Source organism: Fusarium falciforme, chromosome 6 (assembly GCF_026873545.1).
Source record: "Fusarium falciforme chromosome 6, complete sequence".
Classification (NCBI taxonomy): Eukaryota; Fungi; Ascomycota; class Sordariomycetes; order Hypocreales; family Nectriaceae; genus Fusarium; species Fusarium falciforme.
The window spans coordinates 162,135-185,738 of NC_070549.1; the positions used below are offsets into that span (position 1 = coordinate 162,135).

Below are 23,604 nucleotides of genomic sequence, written 5' to 3' on the forward strand. Positions count from 1 at the left end.
ATCACCGCGATTCGTGATTACTATAATCCCAGGAAACCATAATCCTCATAGATCACCCTTAGTATATAGACACACTCACTTGCACTTCCTTATGTACTAGCTACCTCAGCGATTAATACAACTTAGTTAAACTTAATATCCTTAAGCATATTACCAGACGTGATAAGCACCCTTATTTAAGATACCGCTAATAACTCTCTGCTAATATAAACCCCAGCACGACCGGTTTATCCCTTAGGAAACACACGATCGTCATATTACTAGTAGTTAATAATTAACTCATTAACTAAACAGAGGAGAGATTAAGGGATTTTTGGGGACACTTGCTTATTACTATTGGATTGGGCCCTAAAGAGCTCTGAGGGTGGTCACGTGATGCTCTCTGACCAACCGGGAGAGCTCCGACCCGACGGAAACCCTCAGCCCAATTAGGAGGCCGTGTCGTGGCCCGGCGGGGAAGGAGATAATAGCCTCAAGATAAATAACACAAGCGAAACACACAGATTGAAGTAATCCATAAGAAAGGCCCCACTTTCCGACAATTACATTTATTATATATTAGCACCGAGTATTTAGTCTCAACTATCTACTCTTATTTTTTGGCTCTCTTCTCTTAGGATTCATTCTTGATAAACTTTATAAACGCCACCTTTAACATCATATCCTCATCTAGAATACTTCCCTAGGCCAACCTGAAATCGCAAGACCTAGAGTCTTTTATACGGCCATGGATCACCTCCTTTTCCCATGATACTAGTATATGTTTCAAGCCGCTTTCCAACACGAGTGACAACACTCTTTGGGAAGCTATGTGCCGCTACGCGGATCCGACGGGCGTGCAATATAATAAGGGAACACACTCGTGGGTGTGTTTCGAAGTAGGATCATCTATAGGGTGAAACTATCGCGAGCAAAATCCTCTATATTGGGTTGTCAGGTATGATTAATACGACATGGAAACAATGAGGCTCGCAATTAGGCCGATTATCGCGTCTACATCAGCTCGAGCTCTAATCTAGGAGGTTTTCTGATGTTACTCGTTATGGGATTGGTGGGTTGAATGATTACATTCCCTGGGCAAATAATTACGTTTACAACTGTCCCTCCAGCGTTGCTCAACACTTGAATGTCATTAAAGAGTTCCTTCCACCGAAACAATACTAGCAAGAAACATCACAAGCCAAGCCCCGGTTATGCGTCATTTTCGTCCTCTATGCCCTCGCGGAGGAACTTAACCTGCTTCTTGATTTCGACCCAGAGCTCCAGTTGTTCCAGGTCGCCTTTATCCAAGACTGTGGTAGAGCCAAAATCATCGCCCACCAACACCCAAGCCTCTACGGAGGTTCCGACTGTTGGCTTGGCCTTTGACCGCCGGGCGATGGCTAGCAGCGTGGCCACAAACGCCTCTTGGATGTAGGCAAAGCTGAACTTGTCCGTGATCTCAGCGATGGCCCTGCACAGCTTGTCCGGGAACTCGATGTCCTTATTGGGTTTGAGCTTCTCCTGCCAGAAGCGGCAATATGCCTCTCGCTGGTCAATATTTAGGTCGGGGAAGTAATACTTTCGGTCGAACCGAGATAGGCGTTTCTACACTATCAGCGGTGGGTTATTTCCGCACACAGACGAATACTTACCGAGATTCCGTGGTCTAAGAGTTCCAAATGGTTAGTGCTAGCGATGATGAAAATTCCATCGTTCTCCTTAAGGCCGTCAACCTCGTTCAAGAAGTAGCTCCTCACGGTCGGTATTACGAGTGAATCAATATCTTCAACACCAAGTAGCAAGGCGCAAACTCCCTAGCTTTCTCAAAGATAATATGAAGAGAATACTCGGGGCCCATCCACGACTCTAGGCTGCGAACCTAGACGGTGGGAATAGTAGGGGTTCTATCAGCCAGCATATGCATTATAGCCTTGATACTGATAGTCTTTCCGTTCCCAGGGGGGCCATGGTAGATAATTCCTCGCTTCCCTGGCACACCAAGACCTGCGTACGTCTGCCTCGACTCGAAGAAGGAGATGTGGTCGTTGATGAGCGACTTCTTCATATCCTCGTCTAGGATGACGGCGTCCCATGTTGATTTCTGCGCACTCTCCCACAGCTCGCGATCTTTCTCAAAAAGGCCCTGGTCAAAAACCCACACTTGGTTGTGCAGGTCGCTTCCCCATGACCCGACGGTAAGTACAAGTTGATCAGCTTTGTAGGCATTAGCCGTAAGAATATAATAGTTCTTCACCTCCGGGTAGGGTTCCGACCCATCCCGGCCGTCGACTAGGTAGATGATGAATTCCTCTCCCTCCCACTGGTAGAGGAATTTGCCGAAGATAACCGTCTCGCCTAGGTATCCCTTATTACCATCCATGCGACGAGCGGGCGGCAAGTACAGCGTCCATTCAACCGACGACGGCAGGTCTCCCTTGTCTTAGATAGGAGTGAAGGTGGCGTATCCGGCGCCAGCAAAAGCCAGCAGATTGCACTAGCTGCCCTCGTCGCTGTACTCTGGGACCACAACAAGGTCAAGCTCAGGGCACTACTTCTTAAGAGCCGAGGTGAAGACTAAATCGGTATTGATTCGCTTGCCATTAGCGTGCTTAAAGTAGGAGCTAGTTGCGCCGTCGCCATATTCGTTGGGTTAAATAGATCTAAAGGGTAGTGCTTGCGAAGAAGTAGGCTTCAAGATAGTTAGTCCAGGGTATCTGCGGCACAGAGAAGGATGCCCATGGTTGATAGTCCCATGAAATTTGGGAGTTACGGGGGTCATCGTTGGGGTCTAGGAAAGACATTGCTGGGTTGAGCAGCCTAGAAGCGTTGATATTCGGCGGCTGCCCCTCTCGCTACTGCAGGCCTTCAGTAGGTATACGCAATATTTGTTTGTGAAATTATTGCAACCGTGTTCTTATGGTTGAGCTGACGAGAAAGCTGAAATAGATTCCAGATATGGTTGCCTGGAAGGAACGAGGTCCGAGAGGGGAAGCTCGAACGATGATAATACTTCGCCAACCAGCACTGACAGGGGTTATGATTTGACAGTTAGCCCATGTGCTGCCACTTCATCCCAGCCGTCGAGGATGAAAAGGGTTCGCTTATGCACCAGTAGTGCGTTACATAGTCCTTTCGCGAAGCATATGCCTTCCTTCTGTTTTCCTTATAACATCGGATGCACTCGTGATCGAAGAGCGTCATGAGACTGTACCGAGAGTCCGTTTGTTGCTACAGGTTCTCTCCGATAAGATTATAGTCCATCTTCCTGCGCAAGGTGGGTCATGCCGGCGCCGGCGCGCCTATTAGGTTGTAGCAAGCAGGCGTTGGGCAGAATTGAGGCATGCATGTGACATATCCTGCACTTCCGCAGATCCTGATTCCTCCTCTCCAACTCAGCCTCACTTCCCCTCCTCGCCCTATCTTAGCCATCGCCGGCCCTTAATCCGTTTTTTGTCCATCGGTAATAGAGGGTCTCGGAGTCGCTGCCAATATTCTCGCTGTCGTTGATATCTATATACAAGTTTTACAAGGCTGGTCACAGGACGTGAAGGAAGTCGAGAACGCCAAGGCCGACGTTAAGGAGTTTAAGAAGAGGTGGCAATATTGCGGGCCACTACAGAAAAGGTGCAGAAACCACTAAACAACCCCAAGGCGCGCGATTAGAGGCATCACGGGATCTTGGTGAAAGCATTAAGACTAGCCATAATCTTCTTTCTGACTTGGACGGGAGACTTCGGGCCCCGTCAAAGTATAGCTTGAGGCGGCGTATAGGCCTCAGGTCGCTGAAATGGCCTTTTCAAAGTGGAGAACTTAGGCGTGTAATTCGACGCATCTGGAAATGCTTTAACTTAATTTCTCTAGGCCGATAATACATTGACCACTGCTAATGGCGGTAACTTCCTGGCAAGGCTCAGTGGACCCCAAAACTACCAATTCGTGTACGTCGGCGATATTACAAGCTCCTATGGGTGCTGCTCCAAGTGTATGGAGCAACCCCGCTGCCTTATGACTTATATGCCTCGAGAAGGCAGCGCCTCTTACCTCTACATAGCTAACGAAAATGTCTGCTCCGCCACTCAAACACCCTGGGGTACATACAAGACCAGTCCAAATGGATCTGGTTGGATCTTGAGTAACGGACCTCATTGCCTCCTTATCAACGGGGGCAATATGTAGCCGTTGAGTCTATAGGTGCAATCTAGAGCCTATCTTATTCTCGACAACTCCTTTAGTTACACCCTCTAAAGGAAATTTCTAGAACGTAATATCTCCTGAAATAAAAAGGAATTATTAAAAGGGTCTCTGCTGAATTTCAGCAACTTTCTTTCCTATATATTAGTGTCTGCTTTTAACTGCTGCTTTATGGTGGTAGAGCGCGTATTCTATGTGAAGAATTTGCAGTATGATAATTAATCAAATCAGCAGCTTCGTTGTAACTCAACGTTAAATAAATCATTGAGAGAAAACGCACGATGCCGAAATGTCACTAATTTCAAAGAACTCGTCCACGCTGATGATATTGTAAAATTGGTCTTCTTAGTCCCTAAGCCCTATATAATTGCCGTCTACTTGATGAGCGGCAACATCAAGCTGCTCTTGTACTTCGGTCCTGTATATACAATATGCTTTCCAACATTCAGATTTGTGAGACTTTGGAACAGAGGAGGATACTCAGGCAGAATAGGATCGTGACCTTTGATCTCAAACCGCAACGATTCACCAGCCTCGAAAACAATCCCACCTGGCCAAATGGCGATATCGAGCTCAGCAACCTCCCCTAGAGGTATTTTGTCGGATTTGTAATGAGGGTACCAAAGTTCTGTCGGGTCCTTTCTTGCTCGCATCTCCTCCGTAAGGCCAGGGTCTTCTCCAGTCTCGCGTTTTGATGCTCGAAGTCTTCCGCTAGGTCCCACGTACTTATAAATGTTTTCATCGGGGATGTCACCGAGTTTAGTCCCAGGCTTTTGGTTAATAAAAGGAATGTTGTGGTTAAGCAGGGCTTTTCCGTCTCGGTCAAGTTTCCTGATAATCACATACACATCCATGTCATCTGCATCTAAGCATGACATGAATAACTTTGCTTTCGAGAATCCACAAAGCTCGGTGTATCGGTCAAAGGTGACTGTAAAATGAGCACCATCGTCCTGCCAGGAATCTGACTGATATGAGATTGACCCGTCAATCGCAACAGCTTTCTCCTCTAACCTTCCGTTTGAGGCATTCAGGTAGAACTTCTGGTACTGGGTACGGCTTGGAGGGTAGTTGTCCTCTGCCCGGAACGATATCGGAGGAGCATTGTATCTGAGAAGTGATAGTCTGACCTTTGGCGTATTTTCCCATCCATTTTCGGTACCGAGAAGATAATGATCAAGGAATCTCTGTAGATCATCGTTCGCTTCCGGCGTGTAAATGTCGAACCACTCCTGGGTTGGATGGATCCTCAGCCTTAAATGTTAGCTAAACTTGTATCTATAATCACAATAAACAACCTACCACTTGTCCTTTGAATTAGAGTATTTCCAGCCTCTGATCGAGCCCTCTGTATGCAAGCCAGTAGATTAGCTAGCCAGAACATACATTGGGATGTCGATGTTTTGAAGGTTTGGCTTTTTATCCTCCCAATATTTGTTCATCAGAGGGTACTTCTCAATCATTGCAACGACATCTTCTCGCCGAGTCTTGCCGTTGAACTCCTGCATAAGCAGGTCCCAGAACTTGTAATTGGGAATACCACCTCGACAGATGCTTTCACGATAGAAGTCTCCGATTCCCTCCCATGGAGCAATTGCTTTCAGATGAGGAGGGCGTTCCGCAGCAATAAGCCTAAATAGAGGTACTTAGAAAGAATGTTGTATAAAGGCCAGTTAGGAATGAGGATATTACCATTGGGTCATTGCTAGCCAAGAGTTACCGACAAGCGCAACTGATTCGTTACACCAATCCTGTTTAGCAATCCACTCGACGGTATCATATCCGTCTCGACCTTCCTGTAGGACTTTGTTAGATAATCGCCGTAGAGAATAGACTGTTGAATACACAACGGACCTGTGTTCCAAAGATAGCAATGTCACCTTCTGAGTGATAACAACCACGGGCGTCTGGTTGAACGATCACATATCCCCTAGGGCACCATTCTGCCGGGTCGGGAGCTTCAAACTTTTCCAAACCACTCAAGGAGCTTTTCGGAACTCCTAACCATGTAAACTCTGTTGTCTGATGGTGGCCTGCATAAAGCGTCAGCAATCGCAGCATGGGCTGCTCGTTCAGAAGAGCAAGCATACCAGATCCGGTTTTTCCGTAAGGAGACCAAGGTAGCAGGGCTGGAAGCCTTTGGCCATCAAGCCGAGCTGGTCGGAATACGTCGGCTCGCAGTTTAACCCCATCGCGCATTGGAATCTCGACATCTTTTTCCCAGATCAGGCTTTCTTTCAATGCGAGTCGATCTGGATCGCGTTTCCATCCCTTAGGTAAGACGCGCCTAGAAGGCTCCAGGTCGATCCACCAATGATGGAAGTTGGGGTTGGAGCTCGTGTAGGCTACTTCAATATCACCGACTTTGGGGGCCATGGTAACAGCTGCAGATGATGAGATTTTGCTAAATTGTGTAATTAGGCAGCGCTTTGAGTCATTACAAGATTCCCCAAGGCTATATACTAATCAGAGAGCCCACCTCATCCTCCATGGATACAGCAGGTTACAGACGGCTTGGTGGAGAGCAGCGCCGGAAGATCCGATCCGATATGCGGGGATTTAAGAGTAGCTAGTTTAGCTCAAAGTGTCGGAAGGCATGGCGAAACCGACTCTCCGAGTGGGGGGCAAGGTTTGTGGCCGTCGGAGGATGTAGTGCGGAAGATTGATCTGCTTTTGGAATCACTTCCGAAATTCCGTCTCTGGACTTGATAGTGATCAAGCAAGGTATGTATCTTGTGTTTGTTGGTCGAAACTGGGGCATTTCAGTCTTCTATCTGTCAGTATCAACAGCGTTTAGCTTGGCGGCAGTGACTCTTACTATCGCCCGAGCCGGAAGATTCATTCGAACAATGATGGATATTATCACAATACTCAAGAACTTTCGTGGCGTTGAATCTGGTGTGGATGCAAAACACGCCAGATGGTACATTGTCGCTGTAAGAAATTCCAAGTGCTGACTACTTGCCATCATGAGTGTCTTTCCATAATTTTGTTAACTTTCTACTAACTGCTCACTTCGCAGGCTGCGGCAATGGCTGCGGCCAGCGCAGGACCGGACGTTCCTAAGCTGTACGAACTGGCCATCGAGGGTTTGCCGATTGAAGAAAAGAAGCTAGTTCAGCGGCGCCTAAAAGAAGCAATTCTCAAGACGAGTTGCCTATATGGCGTACCTCGTTCGCTTCAGGCTTTACTACCTCTTTTTGCTAGCATTCCAGATAATGAAATCGATCATTATGGGCCGCGGTTCGTTTTATGAAAGCGTCGTGATTTCGCAATTGCTCATATAGTACCACTAGTTACGATTCCGCGACATCTACAGACGCTCAAAGGGCCCGGGAAGAAAAAGCCACTCAGTATTTCAACACCATCTGGGGAAAAGATGCAGCCTGTTTTCACCGTGAGCGCAATTACAAATATCAACCGGATCTCTGTGAGTGCTTCCAGTCTTTATGTCGCTAAACTACTAACACTGGACGAGATCTTCTTAATCTCGAAATGATCTACCAATGGTATTTTAGTGAGGATACGATCCTTGGTCCTGTTGAGACACAGATGTGCAATGCAGGTGCATTGATATGCTCCAACTGCCCCGTACAAGCTATGTGGCATACGCGTGGCATTATGAGACATTCTGGAACTCCAGACGAGGCCAAGTTTGCGCAGGATATTGCTCTCACTATTGGAAGATTGTATGGCTGCAAGGTTGACGAGGTTACCTGTGTCGATGACATCGACGTAGATTCTAAAAGTACGGGTTAAGCTAAACATCACTGCATTGGCAACTGAGGATCGTAGAATGCAAAGTTTTCAGAAATAAACTCATTGCGAGGGATTTCCTCGTCGTAGACATGATTCAAGATATTTCTGTGCAGAAGGAAGAATGACTTGAGACAAACACAAGATGGCGGTATACCTAGGAACTGGCCGATTCACCAGCGAAATATTGACAACGGCGTCAATTCGGCCCGAGACAGCATTCCGTCAACAGAATTCCGATACCCGGTAGCTTCCGAGAGACCTTGACAGCCGAGCGGTTCAAGCTCCTGAGCACCGATAGGGAAGAGCAGACATCCGTAGAACCTACCTGCTACAAGACCGTCAAGCACCCACTAGCGTAATATAAAGATCAGGTCCACCAACTTCTTCTTGTATCTTCGCGATTAGTTTCATCTATCATATTCTACCTCGTGAGCTGTTGTCCCGAATTACGCATTCCCTCAGAGCATACTTCTCCTACAACACGCGATGTCGCATCCTGACCAGCCACTTCCTTCTACACGTCGCATAGTTACGCAACACAATCAAGACTCGAAAGCCATCGTTGGTCGAGATCATTTAATACACGGAAAACAGACCCCTCACGGACCATGGATACAATTGCTTTGGTCGAGTGACTCATTACCACCAGATGTCAACTCTGTGGATGATCTCGGCCTCGTCGATACGGGAATGTCGAATAACGGCACAATTGTGCGCATTGTTGACTTCCCTCCAAAGTCTGTCGGACTGGTTCATCGTTCAATCACTCTTGATTATATCTTTGTACTGAAAGGATCGGTCATGTTGGTTCTGGATGATGGATCTAGGACCAAGGTCAATGCCGGCGAATCTGTAATTCAGCAGGCGACTATGCACAGTTGGGACAATGAGTCTAACGAATGGGCGAGGTTGTTGTGTGTTCTGGTTGCTTCACAGAAACCGGTAGTCCAGGGCCAGACCCTAGACAAGCACGTCCCATTCAACGTTTGAATCGCGGAAGATCCGTGTCGAGGACCATCGAAAGTCGAACTATATACTTAGATCGATAGAAAAAAAACTGGTACATCATACTTTTACACATAAGCCAGATTTCCCAAGTCCCGTACTAGACCCGATAATTGTTCTAACAGAGGAGGTAGGGGATGAGATTTGGATGGGAAGTTACTCCGGAAAACGTTAGAAAGAAGAGAGGCTATCATCGCAGGGTTATCAAGTTCTTCCGCACGACCTTCGACATGTACAAAAGGCCGCCCATAGCCTGTTTGAAGGAATAATTGCACATCTTCTCCATCCTCACCATCCAGGTAGACTTGTGGCATGCTGTCAGCTTGGGAGTTCGGGTCCTCAGCTGGGTATCTGTGTGTCTCCGGCATAACAGCTGACGTGGAGTTATCGCCAGTCGGGATCGAGTCGTTCATTTGAGAATGAGAGGTAGAAATGTGGCGGTTCAAGGCTGGTGAGTTTTGCTTGAAGATCGTAAACACCCATAAGCAAAGACAGGCATGGTATACAGCGATAGCGTGAAAACCTCCCAGCTGAGTTGGTGGAAATGATCGAGCCGCTTTGATTATCTGTCCAGCATGCCAAAGAGCGAGGTTTTTGTCTTCACTGGACATCCAATTTTTGAGTCGAGGCAAAGCTTGTGATACTTCGTCGTCCCCATATCGGCCTGCAAATCTTTGAATCTCATCCGTAGATGAATGCAATGATAGCAATAGGGTCTCGCTAATAAGCCTCCCTTCAGGTCCGAGGGCCTGTAGCCACTTCAGCTTGACGACAGTTGTCAGTATGTGCTTTAGTAGCTCTTGACGATGTGCCTCAACCCATAGAGCTCCTGAGCCCCCTGAACTGGTCGAGTTACTAAGTCCAGCGAAACACTTGGAGTCCAGATAAGACCATACTCGCGCCCAGAGCGCATACAAAATTGCTAGAGGGCAGAGAGACATGTCTATCATGTCTTTCTCTTCCTTAAGCTTTGATGGGTCGTGAACGGCGTCAAGGAAGGTCAAGGAGACGGATTGTTTTCTCTTACTCAGGTACCTTCTTCTCCATTCATCGGGGTCTTTGGCGTCCCATAAGTCCCGCGCGGCAGGCAGGTAGAATGTAATCTCGTGACTAGAGAGAACCGGGGCTCGGACGAAAGCAATCGAGCTTCGCATCTCGTTGATGAGTAGCCGTAGTACTAGTCTAAAATTGATCAGATGTATTCACAAACATGCGTTGTCTTGGAGATGTATGAAGGATACTAACCTCTTAAAAGATTCCTGTTCGACCCATTTCAACCATTTTTCTCTTAACGTGTCTGCATCATCGTCACCACTGGGGATGACCTTTGGCGAGTAAAAGCTCTGTCTAAAGGATCCAGCCCTGCGTAACATCTATAGTTTCCGATCAGTAAGCAACGTTTACCACTTAGGGGGGGGGCTATGTTCAATACCGTTGGTAGAGTGTGCGCAAACCCTTCACCAATTTCCATCTTGCGACGAAACCCGCTCCAAAGACCCAGTTCTATCCAGAGCAAGAAAGTTTGGTTTGTTTGAAGATTGCGAATCAAGCGGTTATCGCTATCAACTGAATTGCAAACAGAAAGCTTCACAATTTCTTGCAAGGCCAGGCCCATTTTCCAGACGTTTGCAACTGCAAATAATGCCGACCCAGCAGCCACGACACCAGCCAAGTGCTCACTCCTGTCCGTATCTGGGCTGAAGGTACCGACATGGATAAATGAGTCGGGACTATCATTTTGTCGTACAAAAAAGGCTTGCATCAGGCTGTTGAGGAGACTCAGGGAAGGAAAACATCGAATTTTGAAGTTCGAAGTTGAGAATTTCAGCACCATAGATAACATTTCGTCCCGAGCTGCAGCCTGGCTAATGGACGGAGCCTGAAATGATGGCTGTCTTGTATAAGGGACAGTGGAAGACTGTAGGACTTGTGCTTCATCCAATGCAAGTTGCTTACCCTCGGCGTAGGCGTGATCCTGATTAGCAGGGGTCCACAACCAAGGGGATCTCTTGAAAGCTTCATAACCTTCCGCCCTAGCGCTAGATCTGTCGGTGTGGATCGGCACCGTCGGTGATTGCCCTTGAGATCCGTCGTTCATTTCGGTCACTAGATGAGCCCGAAAGGCATGCTCGGAGCCAGATGCCAGATGAGGCTCAGAATGCAGGTTCTGAAAGGTATCGTCGAAATCAAATTCTGTCTCTCTCAGGACCGAAAACAGGTCGAGGGGAATGGCTAAATTTGTAAAATCGAAGGGTGCCATCAAGTTATGTTCGTTCATGTGGCCTGTATCAGCCCCTTCAATTGGGTTGAAGTTGACGAAAGGATTGGTGGCAAGATTTCCAGTGTCGTCCATGGCGAAGTCGCCTTCGTTGGGACCAGTGAATGCAGGTAAACCTGTAGGAGGACCGCATTCACCCCTTTCAAATTCGACGGTCCTTGCATTTTCCCCCGACCTAGCGATGTCGACTACGATAGGTTCGTCGACGGCCTGGGGGGAACCCTGCTCTACCTGGAAGCTGGACTCATAGCCAGGAGAACGGATGGTTTTGGCTCTTCCTCTCCGTCTTGGGCCGTTGTCTGCACAGATCATACCTTTGGAGTGGCAGCGTTGGCAAGGCCGTTGGTTGCTGCATTTGGTTTTTGAAGCTATACAGTTGCCACAAGCTTGCAGAGCGCGTTCTGGACCACGCGCTCTGGACCCATTCTTGTCTAGACCCTCATGGGTGGCCATATGCCGACCCAAAAGATCTCTATTGATGTGTCAGCAAACATTAACTGGCATCGAGTGATAGAAAGCAACTGAATCACCTGCGATTGAAACGCATCGAGCAGTGCGGACAAGCATGATTGCGGGGATTCTGGTCTGTGTCATCATGTTCAGCCAAGCCTCGAGACCGATAAAGAAACTGCACTTACGGGAGAGCTCATGCCTCCTGAGATGGTCCAAGCGTTCGTATCGGCTGGAACACACCGAACACTCGTAGGACGAAGAGTGAACGGCGTCGCTGTGGGCTTGATCCGTTCCGAGACTGCTAATTGGGGACGGAATCGCCTGATTCGCCGAGGCTGATGGGCTTGCCTCCATATTAACGAGCTTACTCACCAGTCGAAACAAAGTAAAGATGAACGGAAAATTGGATTCTGTCAAAGAAGAGAGCTCCGGTGGGCGGCGTGCTGGAGAGGATAAACATGAGTTTTGACCGATGGGGGTGGCTGCGTATTCGGACCGAGAGGCGGGGGTGGCGTGGCTTGTTTCCCCGTAATTGATGCCAGTGGCTTGATGAATTGCCACATCTAGTAAGTGCTGAAGCGCTGGGTAACTTATGAATGGGCGGTAGTCAGAGCCGACTCTACATCGCTTCAGCTTTCAATTTTTCCACTAATTTGCCATAGAATCGCACTGATGAGCATCATGAAGGCCACTCAAACACCTTCTGGCCTGAGTCCTGTACACTTCTTTTCCCATGGCTCCACAGCCATGCTTGGTGAGGAATCACGATCCGCAGACTATTGGAAAACATGCGGCGACGCTGCTCTAGCCAACGGCATTGAGCACGTTGTGATCATGGTAAGCTATTCCGTTCTTCATAGCAGAGTTATAGCCCTTGAATGCTGACAATCAATTGAACTAGGGCGCACACTGGGCCGCTATCAACGACGAGATACACATTGCTACCAACCCGAACCCTTCCAAAGCTCCCATTGGTGGTGTCCATCCTCGAAAATACGTCGACTACAAACTGAACCCCGACCTCCCCATGGCTGAGCGGGTCATCGATATCTTAAAAAGTCAAGGCTTTAACTGCAAGCCAAACCCCAACTTCACCTGGGTTCATGATGTCTACCTGATTCTTATCCGTACTTTTCCTAATGGATGCCCTCCCACGACTGTCATCAGTATGAACGCTCGCTTCGATCCTCACTACCACATGCGCGTGGGTACCGCCCTCCGCCACCTCAGACGTGAGCGCAACGTCTTATTTATAGGTTCTGGCGGTGCAGTCCATAATCTTTACAGGAATGTTTGGACTCCTTTACTTAAGCATGCAGATAATTTTGCAATGGAAACACCCCCTGGGAACTGGGCGCTGGACTTCAGACAAGAGTTTGAAGATGCCATCACGAGAAATACGGGCCCATTACTTCGAAAGGCTATGACTATGTTAATGAAACTGCCCATGTATCGGGACGCTCATGCTACAGATGATCACATCATGCCAGCTATGTTTGTTGCAGGGCTGGTTGGGTCTGTTGAGGATATTGGCACGCCAGTGGAATTGGGCGCTGAGGATTGGGAATTAACCAATATGTGTAATTCTCAGTATACTCTAGGGACTTGGGGCTCGATGAATAAAGTGGCCTAATTAGGTAGTTGGGATTAATTTATGCCATCGCGTCTTATCACCCTTGAATATTGCGTCATATGTTTTGCTTCTCCCTCTTTTCTTGCTCTGCACATACCCTAGAGTAAGTGAATTATGTTTCTACCAGTGACGCTGTTGCAGCAAGCATAGCCTTTCCCGCTCAACACGATCGGAAAATAGAAAAAAAGAGTCACTCGTTCAAGCTGGAGAGTACTATGCAGCAATTTACCAATTGTTGCCCAGGTGGTTTCCACAAAAGACTGAGATGCCATGGGTGAACTGTGCGATATGGTAGGAAGCTGGTTAGCTCAACGACGCAACTGCAGCCCGTGCCATTATTGGATGGAGGCACTGAAGAAAGACCGATTGGACTACTGGTATTTTTGGACCACACAGAAAATATATCATTGGCTGAAAAGATAAATGACCCCACTCTGTCACATGCCAGACCCTCCTCCGGGTGAACTACGGCAAATCACTTTGATGGCCATGCCTAAATAGAGCTAGAATAGTGACTGGCCAAATGCTTATCTTATCAGCTATCAGTCTTTATCTAGAACGATAATCAAGGCCAGGCCAGCCGACAATATTCATAACTAAAGCCGCAAGAATAAGTTTCTCAGGCCGCTGCTAACCGAGAAGCTGCTGTGCATGCTTAAAAGCATCATGATCAAAGTTCTTGGCTGAAAACTCCATCGGATTCATACTGAACCCACCAACCTCGTCTTCATCACTCGTCTGGAATGCCATCTGTCGAGAAAAGTTTTGAACCATAGTAGCTCTCTCGTATCTTGCTTTCATGTAGAGTTTCAAGCACCCAGGGACCTCTGAAGGCGTGGTACCAAGAGGAAACAGAGCACCCAAGGCTGCTCCATCCTCAATAGCTTGAGCACCACCTTGACCTTGGTGAGGCAGGAATGGATGTGCGGCATCGCCAAGCAGAGCTGCAGAGTCACAGACCCAAGTATTCAGAGCTCTTCGGTCCCACAGTCTCCAGAGCTTTATAGTTGAGGGGTCTGCCATGCTCAAAAGTGTCTTCATTGGCTGACAATACTCATCGAATACGTCAAGCACATGTTCGGTTGTAGAGGCGTTGTTCCAGCCTGTAAGCAATCAGCTGAAATTCCGAGATCATTTTAATCACCCATCACTCACCTTCAGTACTGTCTTGGCTTTCGCCGTCTGGGTGGAGACAGACGAAGTTGAGTTCAGTATTATCTCTACCAAGCCGCGATTAGTGGGTTCCACAATCTTGATCTGGAAGCTCCTTTTGGAGTACTCACCGGCAAGGGTATATAACCAGTCTACGATTCTTTCCTTCCCAAATTTGGAAATCGCCGGTTCTGTCCACCAGAGGAGCAGTGACCGGGTTGGCTTTGGCTTTGGCAATTGGCACCAGAAACCGAAAAGCGCATCCACCCGACGGAAAGGTAGGAATGTTTTCACTACTAATGATTGGACGAAGTGTCGACTGTATTTCCCAAGGTTAGCCAACAGGGTTTAGGAACAAAATCACAGAAGGTCAGACTCACATGGACGCCATCAGCTGCTATAATGAGATCACCCTTATGGATATGTCCACCTTCGAGCGTGATTGTTCCCTTGGAAGGATCGCAGGAAACGACTCTGCTTCGCAAGTGGAGCTTTGCGGGATTCCCCGAAAGGTCGGGTGACATTGCAGTTACTTTGAGAGCCTCATGCAGATCAACGCGGTGGCTAAGCTGCCATGGCTATAAGAACAAGTAAGCGAGGCGATCTTATCGATCAAAGGTTGAAGATGAGGTTAGTTACCCAGCGATATTGCTCTTTGATACCTGACACATTCTTCCGACTGATCACATTGCCTTGGGAGTCCAAAACAGTGACCTACTTATATCTTAGCTTTTTTTTGTAGAATGTCGCACAGAATGGGCGGGAGCTCCGGCCAGTAATACTTACCCATTCTGTCTCGTTGGCTCCCCAGGTTTCGGGCTTTAAACCAAAGCGTCGCAACACACCATTGACATTGGGTGGGAGGTGGATTGCAGCCCCAAGCTCAGCCGCAAAGCGACTGGACTCGAAAATCTATGATAGTTAGTGTGAGCAATGGGAATTGGCTAAACTTTGATTACCTCTACGTCATGCCCTGCCGCGCGCAGAGCTATGGCAGCGGAAAGGCCTCCGATTCCAGCACCGGCGATCAAGACCTTGAGCGGCTTGGCCGCTGTTCCATTGGTTGTAGCGGCCTGATGAGCAGACATTGGTCAAAGAGATGACGAGATGCGAGTATAAAGCTGTTTAGGCAAATTTCAACTATAGGAATGCCTAAAGGTATGCACATGAACCGGGCAATAGCTGTCGCATCATATTAATGGTTGTACGAGCACTCTACATTAGAGACAGAAGGTCTACAGTATAATTCAATGGCATCTATCCTAATTTCCGAAATAGGACTTGTCATCGGATGTACATTTTCGAGTTGGTTGGTTAGAAAGAGCTTCGGCCCCTCTGATTCCGAGAGGCAAGCGACGTTCCGGAAATTGTGTGCGTACCTGTCGGAAGTGGTGGGGTTAGAGGAAGAGTCGGCCAATCTCAGGTTCTCAACCTCGAACTCGTTCAATATCGCGGTCCGGTCGGAGTTCATGAAAAACAATTATGTGCTCCAACAATAGACATAAGGAGATTTTCTGCGATCCCGACACTGTTTCTGGGCTATTCCGAACCTAGTACTAATTGACAGCGTGGAGCCCAAACCTTTCTGTACCCAGAGCCGGAAGTTCCATGGACTTAGATATTAGATAGTGAAGCACCGAGATTGGCCCGGAAGGTGTTTAACTGGCACGAAGCAAACTGATAAACTCTTGCTTCAAGTCTTTAATGGGTCTTGCAAAGACAGCCCTCTGTAGTACTTGGCACCGATGATGGATAAGTCCACCATGAGCAGTCCAAGTAAAAAGTCTCTTTCTAGTCTCATCGTTCAAGCGAGGAATCAAGTGGCTTTTGGAAGATCTTTTTGTATCTTATCGCTGTTTTAACCGAATTCTTTGATATACTCAGTTGATTGTTTGCTTGTACATTCAACCTTGGGACCTAAAACTGCCTCTCGTAGATATCATAACCCCAAAGCCTTGGAGAATTCCCCCTCATTTTATGGCTATGAGATATTGAAAAGTGCTTCTGTCATAGTATATTATAGTACCGTAGTAATATGAGGCGAAATGCTTTATATTAAGCGTGGATAAATAATTGCCAGTCCTCCTCCAATCCAAGCAACACATGGTACCACTCAATGCCCGCATAGTGTGCCAATAATACCATCCAAACCACTCAAATCCCTCTTTCAAAAACCCACAATAGTACAGTAGAAGCTTCACCAGCGTATCAAGGGCGAATGCCACCTTTTGGCTTGGCTCCCGTGACCGTGCGGCGACCATTATCAGTTCTTGATCCAAGGAATCGCCATCTACTGACTCTTACCCGTAGCCCACGGCTGAGTGATTTGTCGAACTTTCTTGCCAAAGATATACACCGGAATACCAAGTATCCCAAGCACGCCAAGAATGATGGCGCAAATATTGAAAGCGCCATCGTACCCGACCCTTTCAATGAACTCAAGTGACCCGTAGGAAAGACCAAAAGAGATGACACCGCGAGCGAAACAGAGAACTACGAGAATAGCATCGCTGCGAGCGGGATAGCTGTCAATAGCGAATGTGAAGGAAGCCACTACTATGCCCACAAATCCGAAGAATTCGGAGTTGAATGTGACAACGATGGCCGACCAGTGCCAGTCGTAAGGGTGCTTGCAAGCTTGTCCAAAGATGACGGTGCTGATTATACCAACCACAAATGGCAGGATAAGAGGTATCAGTCGGTACTCAGGCTGAATATCGTACATAATTAGACCAAGGTCAGTCTGGTATGTAGAAGAAGACTCACCTCTGTGACCCCCTTGTTTCTCTTGCTCAAGGTTTTCACGACGTAGTCGCTTAGATACCCCTGGGCAGGGACGACAACCATCGATACGACTACCTGTCCTGCAAAAACAAACCCTAAATACTCGGCTTTGAACTCGTACGGCGGTTGAAGAAGTACGCCAGCAAACACGGCGCCAAAGATGACGAAAATACCCAAGAACGCGCCGCTGCAGAGAACAAGCCATAGGATGTTGGGGAATAGAATCACTTGTATCATTTGCTTCCAGCAGTCGATCGCGTCTTGCCAGCGAGGTTTGTTGTGGAACAGGGCCACATCGTAAGCGAAAGTCCGAGCAGGGTAGTTCTCGTAGTCGATTGGGGGACGCCGACTGGCCGTAACAGTCGCATGCTCGGCAGCATTCTCCCCAGGCTTGGAGCTGCCATTAGTAGGACTGACTATAGACAAGTTAGAGGGATTAGAATTCATGGTGGATTGATACTATTTGTCTGAGTTGAGCTCAACTTACTGATTGAAGCCTTTGATCGAGCGAAGCGAGTCTCGGGAACGATAATGGCAGCTGACACAAGGCACAAACCGTTGATGATGCCAAAAATGCCATACCACCAGCGCCAACCAAGATTGGCGGCAAGATAAGAACTGGCAACAGTAAGGCACGCTGTACCCAGGACCTGAGCCGCGCAAAACCAAGCAATCTTGGAGCCTCTTTCATGTAGGTAATATACCTCCTAATATTGAGGAAGCGCCGTCGTCAGCCTATCTTCATCGACGACAGCCTTCGCAAGTACTCACTTGTACCATGATGGGGCAAAGAGCTTCGGCTTGTCCAGCTGCCAGACTCATGATGTTACGACCGGCAATGTGCGACGTTAAGCTTTTGCTGAAGGCACACCAGATACAGCAAGCGACGAGCAGCACAAGGGAAAACAGGTAGATAGGCCGGCGACCAACAGCGTGCGCTACTGGAACAAAAATGAAGTTACCGATGCCAATAAAAAGGGCAGGGTAAGTGACCAGGTCGTGGGTCCGAGGATCACCACCGTAGCTGGCTTGAACTTGGGGCAGGATTGCGCCGAAGGAAGATGCCATGAGGGTGGCAGTAGCTGCAAAGACAGAGACGTTGACAACGAGTACAATCTTGCGCCACGACGGAAGATTGAGAGGATCGCGAGGGTCCGTAGTAGGTGTCGGGATGAGAATGACGTCTCCATCGTCCTCGAATAACTTGATGGTTCCGGGAGCAGGGCGGTGATCTGCCGACTCAGCAGCTGGAGCTGTATCCTCGACATGACAAGTCGAGATGGACTTATCGGGATCCATGCCAGAGGCCATATTGGAACCAATTGATACCGAAAACAATGTTGTTTCGAAACAGAGATTGAGAATGGTTTCACGAAGACGTTCGTGATGAAAGCGCGCTGATAGAAAACCAGGGAGATGGGAAAGAATAAGCCTTTATACGCACAGTCCCGTAACGAAACCATCGGCCCGCATAATCAAGGCATCGTGATTTCGATCCGAGAGGAGGTAGCTATTCTGGGATGGCCCTTGACAATTGGCAATGCTGCTGTTGGCTCATCCTCGCCACGAACCCCAACCCCAGCCCCACGGGGCCCCGGATTGTGGGACTCTTCCGGAGGAAAAATTAGCCGAGGGAACCTCTAACCTCTCTTGGATTAACGACCAGAAACCTACATAGACCCCTCATTCTGACCCTCGCCCTAGATCGCCACTCCAATTCCGTTTCCCGCAAAATCGCGGACAAATACTTGATAAGGAACTGGGTCTCAGCACATCTTCCTATTTGCAGGCTTCGGCACCATGGACGCCCCGCAACACGGCATTGCCAAGCGTCGAAACCGCGCATGCGATGAGTGCGCCCGGCGTAAAATCCGGTGCGGTTCTGGGCGTCCGTGTAACCCCTGCTTGCAGCGAGGTATAGGTCGCTACTGCGATGTGCCCTCATTCACTGGCACTGGGTGAGTTCCCGTATTACCCAGCTCTCAACTTCCTTGGCGAGGGACTTCTAACATTTCTTCTGAGTGATACTTTAGATGTGCATGGTGAAGCACGCCAGCCGCTTCGTGTGCTCCCTCGCGGGACTGATCAGCCCGCTGATCCAGATGTTGCACTACTCTATGAGAGAATTGCTCATCTAGAGGAGCAGTTAGCTCGCCTACAGAAGCGTCCCTCAACCACACCAGTCGAGCCCACATATCCACCAGTGGTTGGTGTCACGTTCGACATTGAGGAGCTTGATTACTCTATGGAACACCTGAACTTGGGCTTAACAAGTAATGATAACGACCCAGAGGATGAAACTACCCTATTTTCATATTTGGATTGTCATCTACTCCGATTCTCATTGCCTTCTAGGATCACTAGTACTAGAGTTGTTCGCTTCGTTTTAGACCAGCTAGGTTGGCTTCACTGCGCCTTGAATGCGTCTGAATTCGAAGCTGAGCACGAGAAATTCTGGGATTTGCTCGAGTCTCAGTCTCCTTATCAACAAGAGCCAGGGGCTTCATTCAGCTGTGTATACCTGGCCATCCTCTCGGTGAGTATGTCCGCCATCCTTTTAGGGACAAGAGTTTGTGGGCAGTTGCTGACAGAAATGACTCGCTCAAGGTAGGTTTCTACTACATGGATATATCCCATGAAGCTGTGCAGAACTTTGCCTTTTACAATACTAAAGGATCAACCCTTCCTGTACCCAAGACGGATGAAGATCTAGCCATCCTATCGCGCCATTGGTATTGGGCTGTGCTTCAGTCCCTCGAAGACAGTGATTTCCTCGGCAAGCCCAGACTTTCAACAGTTCAAACTATTGCCATCTTAACATTGGTAAACTCGAGCTTTGGACAGAATGATCGGGAGTGGATGTTAATCGGGATTGCTATCAACATTGCCCGCATCTTGAACATGCATCGACTAGCCAATGAACAGACACTGGCCAAGCGGATATCTGCACTCCCCCAGTGGCGCAGTCTTGCGCAGCGGAACCTCGGTCGTAGACTATGGTGGACGTTGGTCATTTGCGACTGGTGAGTGAGCGTCTGTCCCAAGAGCAGTATAACCAGGGTACGGTTCGGTTAACAGCATTCTTCTAGGATGGGTGTCATGAGCAATCGCCCGACTATACCACAAAATAGCTTCGACACAGTTCTCGATGTCGAAAGCGGTGCTGACGATATTATGACCTGCGAAGTTACCAGCATTTCGAACGAGGCCTTCTCCAATCTGCCTTCGAGCCTTTCTTATCACCAATTGATGGCCAATCTAGCTGGAGTAATACGTATATACGTCAAATCTGGTCGCAGTTACGCACCCCAAAACTTGATTACAGCCATGCATGAGGTTGAGAAACTGCAAAGCCAATTTCCTGAATGGCCATTGTCGTCTGGGGAATCCAGTGACAATATTGAGGCTGCATCCCCTTGGATACCTCTTCAGCAATATTTTGCTCTCCACGCCATCCAATTCATGCGGTTGACAATAGCAAGATTCTTCTTCACTCGGTGGATGAAACGACAGCCGGATCCTGAAGGTCTACATATGAAGGCTTGTAAGGCTGCAGAGATTATTGTGGCACAGAAGAGACAATCTGTACCAACTATCTACCGCAGGAATTGGTTAGTTAATATCTTGCTAGCCTTCTGATGAGCGTCCTCTAATCTTTTCTGATCTTTCATAGGATAGTTTGTGCAGCTACTGTAGCTGCTGGCGTATTCCTCTGTCTCGATCTTCTTTTCTTTAGCACTGGCGAAGATATTACACAGATACGACGTCGAAGAGAGTCAGTACAGATATGCATCGATGCGTTACAAGAGATGGGTTCAACGAATGTGGTATCGTCACGGGGTTCGGCGGTTTTGGATGCTCTTTTGAAAATACACCTGTCTTGGTCTAACACGGCTGTTCCGGACCACGAGTCCTTGCGGTATGTCATTGCTCAAGTCCACCAAGCTCAGGCATTGGCACCAGAGGCAATTACCCAGTGGGAACGCCCTAGAAAGTTTCTACATCCACAGCCAAACTTTTACGGTCCAATGGAGACTACGCCTTCATGGAACCCAACTGTCTCGCCTCAATACGGCCAATTGGGATTGAGTACAAGTGCCCCCTTGTCTAAAGTCACTGCTGAAGGAACAGAACTTGGTACGGAATCACAAAAGGGAGCCGACTCTGACATGCAGTATGCTTGGGATTATTTGATGAGCGCCAGTACTCCTCACCCAACCACATCACGAACCGATAACTCGGAGCTGGAGGAGTTGGAAGATTTCGACAATCCATTTCAGTTCGACGAAACGATGCAGGATATGATGTACCTATCAAATAAAAGTTCACGTTAACTGTGTCTGCACTGGGGCTCACTACGGAAGTTTAGGAATAATTAGAAGATTATGCTTGGATTAGTATATAATGGGAATGCAGTAAAGTATAATGATTTTTTATTTTATTTGTTTATTTTTTTTTAAAAAGAAATCCTTCAATAGTTGAACAAGTGGTAAGAACATATTTATGTGTTCAAACTAAGGCAATCTTGACCCAAGAGCTATTGTATGGCCTAAAGCGCACTTAGGTATATAAAAATACCCATAGATGTTGTCCTTATACCAAAATAAAGGACTCGTCACAGTAAAATAATTACCTACATATCGCATTTTGGCCAAGACAATCACTGGAAAGAATCTCTTCGCGAGTAGCTGAGGAGTTCTGAGTCAAGGATCGGTACCTCTTTTTGTTCCTCGTATTGAGAAATAAACTATCTTAAAGAATGTAATGTGGTGAAGGGGCCTTGTCATCAGCCTATAACATCATTAATGAACGTGTCTCCATCTTCCACTTGGTCTTCAACCACAATCAATATTTCTCCACGCCAGCGAGACGAAGTAGCTGAGAAGTCAGCTTAGGCTTCTCCAGCGGCTCATCTCTCTCGTCAGGGTCAATCTTTCCGTCAACCATAGCCTTGCCGTGCGAGTGCAAGTTACAGTGAGGCCAGTGTGTCGTAGTTTCCCACTTCTTGAAGATCTCACTCTTCTTCTTGCGGTCCTCCTCAGACATAAAGGCAGCGGGCGTGTAGCACGCATATATGATGGTGCGGATCTCGTTGCTTTCAGGAAATCTTGCGAAATGCATGCTGCGGCTGTCCCAAAGAATCAGATCACCTGGCTCGGCGCAGACCTTGATGAGCTCACAGCCCTTCTCTTTGAACCAAGGCAGCTGATGATCCTTGAAGGGGTAGAAGTCATAATGTTTGGCTCCAATACCCTGGGTCCGATCAGGAGGGTTGAGTGAAAAGAACTCATCAAACAGTCGAGAGGAGCCCTTCATGAGAACAAGGCCACCATCATCAGGCCCAGCACGTGACAGGTTGATGATACCCTGTACACAGGACAAGCCCTTGCGCTCCGGAGCCTGATCAACATGAGGCCATGGAGACCAGCTCACATCTTTGCGGTTGGGAAAGGTGACGTTGATGGTATCGAAGGAGACGGTGAGTTCGTTGGTTCCCCAAATTTTCTCAAAGGCTTCGAGAACGCCGGGCTCTTGGCGGGCATCCCAGACATACTTTTCGTGAGCAGCACAGTAGTTGAGGTACATGCCTGCCTTGAAGCTTTGAGGCAGGTGACCCTCTGTCCAGGTGAAGGGGTCTTCCAGATCCAAGCCCTTATCGAAGCCTGTGATCCACTCAAGCATCTTTTGTCGATATCCAAGGGCACGATCCTTGGGAATAGCGCCCTTTAAGACAACATAACCATCTCGGAAAAAGTCATCTCGCCAGTCGCCAAAGGTCTGGTCATAATAGTCATCCAAATTGGCCGTGACATGAAGAGGAGGATGAGAAATGGTAGTGGTCATTGCTAAGACGATTCAGTCAATTCTTGCGAAAGGATGATCAAAAAGATTACTGGTTGATTGAGAGGCCAGATTGTGTATGGTATTTTGAATGATCAAAATTGAATCGAAAGTCCATACCTTACCGCGCTTAAGTATAGGTAGGCAGAATGGACGAAGCGTATCAAGTGACATACAAGATTGCAGGCATCGAGATTCATTGTGAGCCTCAACTGACACCAAAGTCGATCAAACCGATGTGTTGCTGCTCCGTCCATGTGCTCTCCCCGTTTCCCCGTTCCCCACGGGGAATCCAGAGCCATTTACGTGGGGTTGGGGAAAACCATCGTGACTCCATAAGCTGGTCCGCTCAAGGATCCACCCCCTCTCGGAACAGAGTGAAGTGGGCTGGCTAATTCCGACGGAAGTGACCCAATTATCGCGTTGTTAGCTTCGTCGTGTGCGATATCCCATGACATGAGTTGGAGGTTCATAAGAGACTCAGAAAATCCTGGCTCGGGTTAAGTGCTGTGTAATCGGTCTACAG

The 23,604-nt window shown here is 48.0% G+C and overlaps 7 protein-coding genes and 1 pseudogene across 8 annotated transcripts, besides 1 other annotated feature; 3 read left to right on the plus strand and 5 right to left on the minus strand.

Moving 5' to 3' along the window:
- Window positions 1-1,191: 1,191 nt before the first annotated feature.
- NCS54_00759000 (AAA domain-containing protein) lies at window positions 1,192-2,362 on the minus strand (the record flags this gene model as incomplete). Its single annotated transcript, XM_053153008.1, has 3 exons — window positions 1,192-1,587; window positions 1,635-1,731; window positions 1,995-2,362. The coding sequence occupies 3 exons, from the start codon at window positions 2,360-2,362 to the stop codon at window positions 1,192-1,194; spliced, it is 861 nt and encodes a 286-aa protein (XP_053008983.1).
- Window positions 2,363-4,547: 2,185 nt separating this feature from the next.
- Window positions 4,548-6,657, minus strand: NCS54_00759100 (PepX-C domain-containing protein; the record flags this gene model as incomplete). Its single annotated transcript, XM_053153009.1, has 7 exons — window positions 4,548-5,427; window positions 5,476-5,508; window positions 5,560-5,805; window positions 5,866-5,969; window positions 6,028-6,206; window positions 6,264-6,577; window positions 6,653-6,657. The coding sequence occupies 7 exons, from the start codon at window positions 6,655-6,657 to the stop codon at window positions 4,548-4,550; spliced, it is 1,761 nt and encodes a 586-aa protein (XP_053008984.1).
- A 368-nt stretch (window positions 6,658-7,025) lies between these two features.
- NCS54_00759200 (Hypothetical protein) lies at window positions 7,026-7,932 on the plus strand (the record flags this gene model as incomplete). The annotated part of the gene is made up of 4 exons (XM_053153010.1): window positions 7,026-7,109; window positions 7,196-7,416; window positions 7,470-7,603; window positions 7,652-7,932. 4 exons carry the CDS (start codon window positions 7,026-7,028, stop codon window positions 7,930-7,932), a joined length of 720 nt encoding a protein of 239 aa, XP_053008985.1.
- Window positions 7,933-12,331: 4,399 nt separating this feature from the next.
- Window positions 12,332-13,301, plus strand: NCS54_00759300 (annotated as a pseudogene). The gene is made up of 2 exons: window positions 12,332-12,505; window positions 12,570-13,301.
- Window positions 12,332-13,301: a sequence feature.
- Window positions 13,302-13,931: 630 nt separating this feature from the next.
- Window positions 13,932-15,541, minus strand: NCS54_00759400 (FAD-binding-3 domain-containing protein; the record flags this gene model as incomplete). Its single annotated transcript, XM_053153011.1, has 7 exons — window positions 13,932-14,404; window positions 14,457-14,521; window positions 14,585-14,772; window positions 14,834-15,031; window positions 15,093-15,132; window positions 15,172-15,365; window positions 15,404-15,541. 7 exons carry the CDS (start codon window positions 15,539-15,541, stop codon window positions 13,932-13,934), a joined length of 1,296 nt encoding a protein of 431 aa, XP_053008986.1.
- Window positions 15,542-16,743: 1,202 nt separating this feature from the next.
- Window positions 16,744-18,548, minus strand: NCS54_00759500 (MFS domain-containing protein; the record flags this gene model as incomplete). The annotated part of the gene is made up of 4 exons (XM_053153012.1): window positions 16,744-17,163; window positions 17,220-17,653; window positions 17,725-17,944; window positions 18,009-18,548. The coding sequence occupies 4 exons, from the start codon at window positions 18,546-18,548 to the stop codon at window positions 16,744-16,746; spliced, it is 1,614 nt and encodes a 537-aa protein (XP_053008987.1).
- Window positions 18,549-19,037: 489 nt separating this feature from the next.
- Window positions 19,038-21,571, plus strand: NCS54_00759600 (Zn(2)-C6 fungal-type domain-containing protein; the record flags this gene model as incomplete). Its single annotated transcript, XM_053153013.1, has 5 exons — window positions 19,038-19,195; window positions 19,260-19,773; window positions 19,845-20,260; window positions 20,327-20,848; window positions 20,911-21,571. 5 exons carry the CDS (start codon window positions 19,038-19,040, stop codon window positions 21,569-21,571), a joined length of 2,271 nt encoding a protein of 756 aa, XP_053008988.1.
- A 511-nt stretch (window positions 21,572-22,082) lies between these two features.
- On the minus strand, window positions 22,083-23,081 carry NCS54_00759700 (Hypothetical protein; the record flags this gene model as incomplete). Its single annotated transcript, XM_053153014.1, has 1 exon — window positions 22,083-23,081. One exon carries the CDS (start codon window positions 23,079-23,081, stop codon window positions 22,083-22,085), a length of 999 nt encoding a protein of 332 aa, XP_053008989.1.
- Window positions 23,082-23,604: the final 523 nt, after the last annotated feature.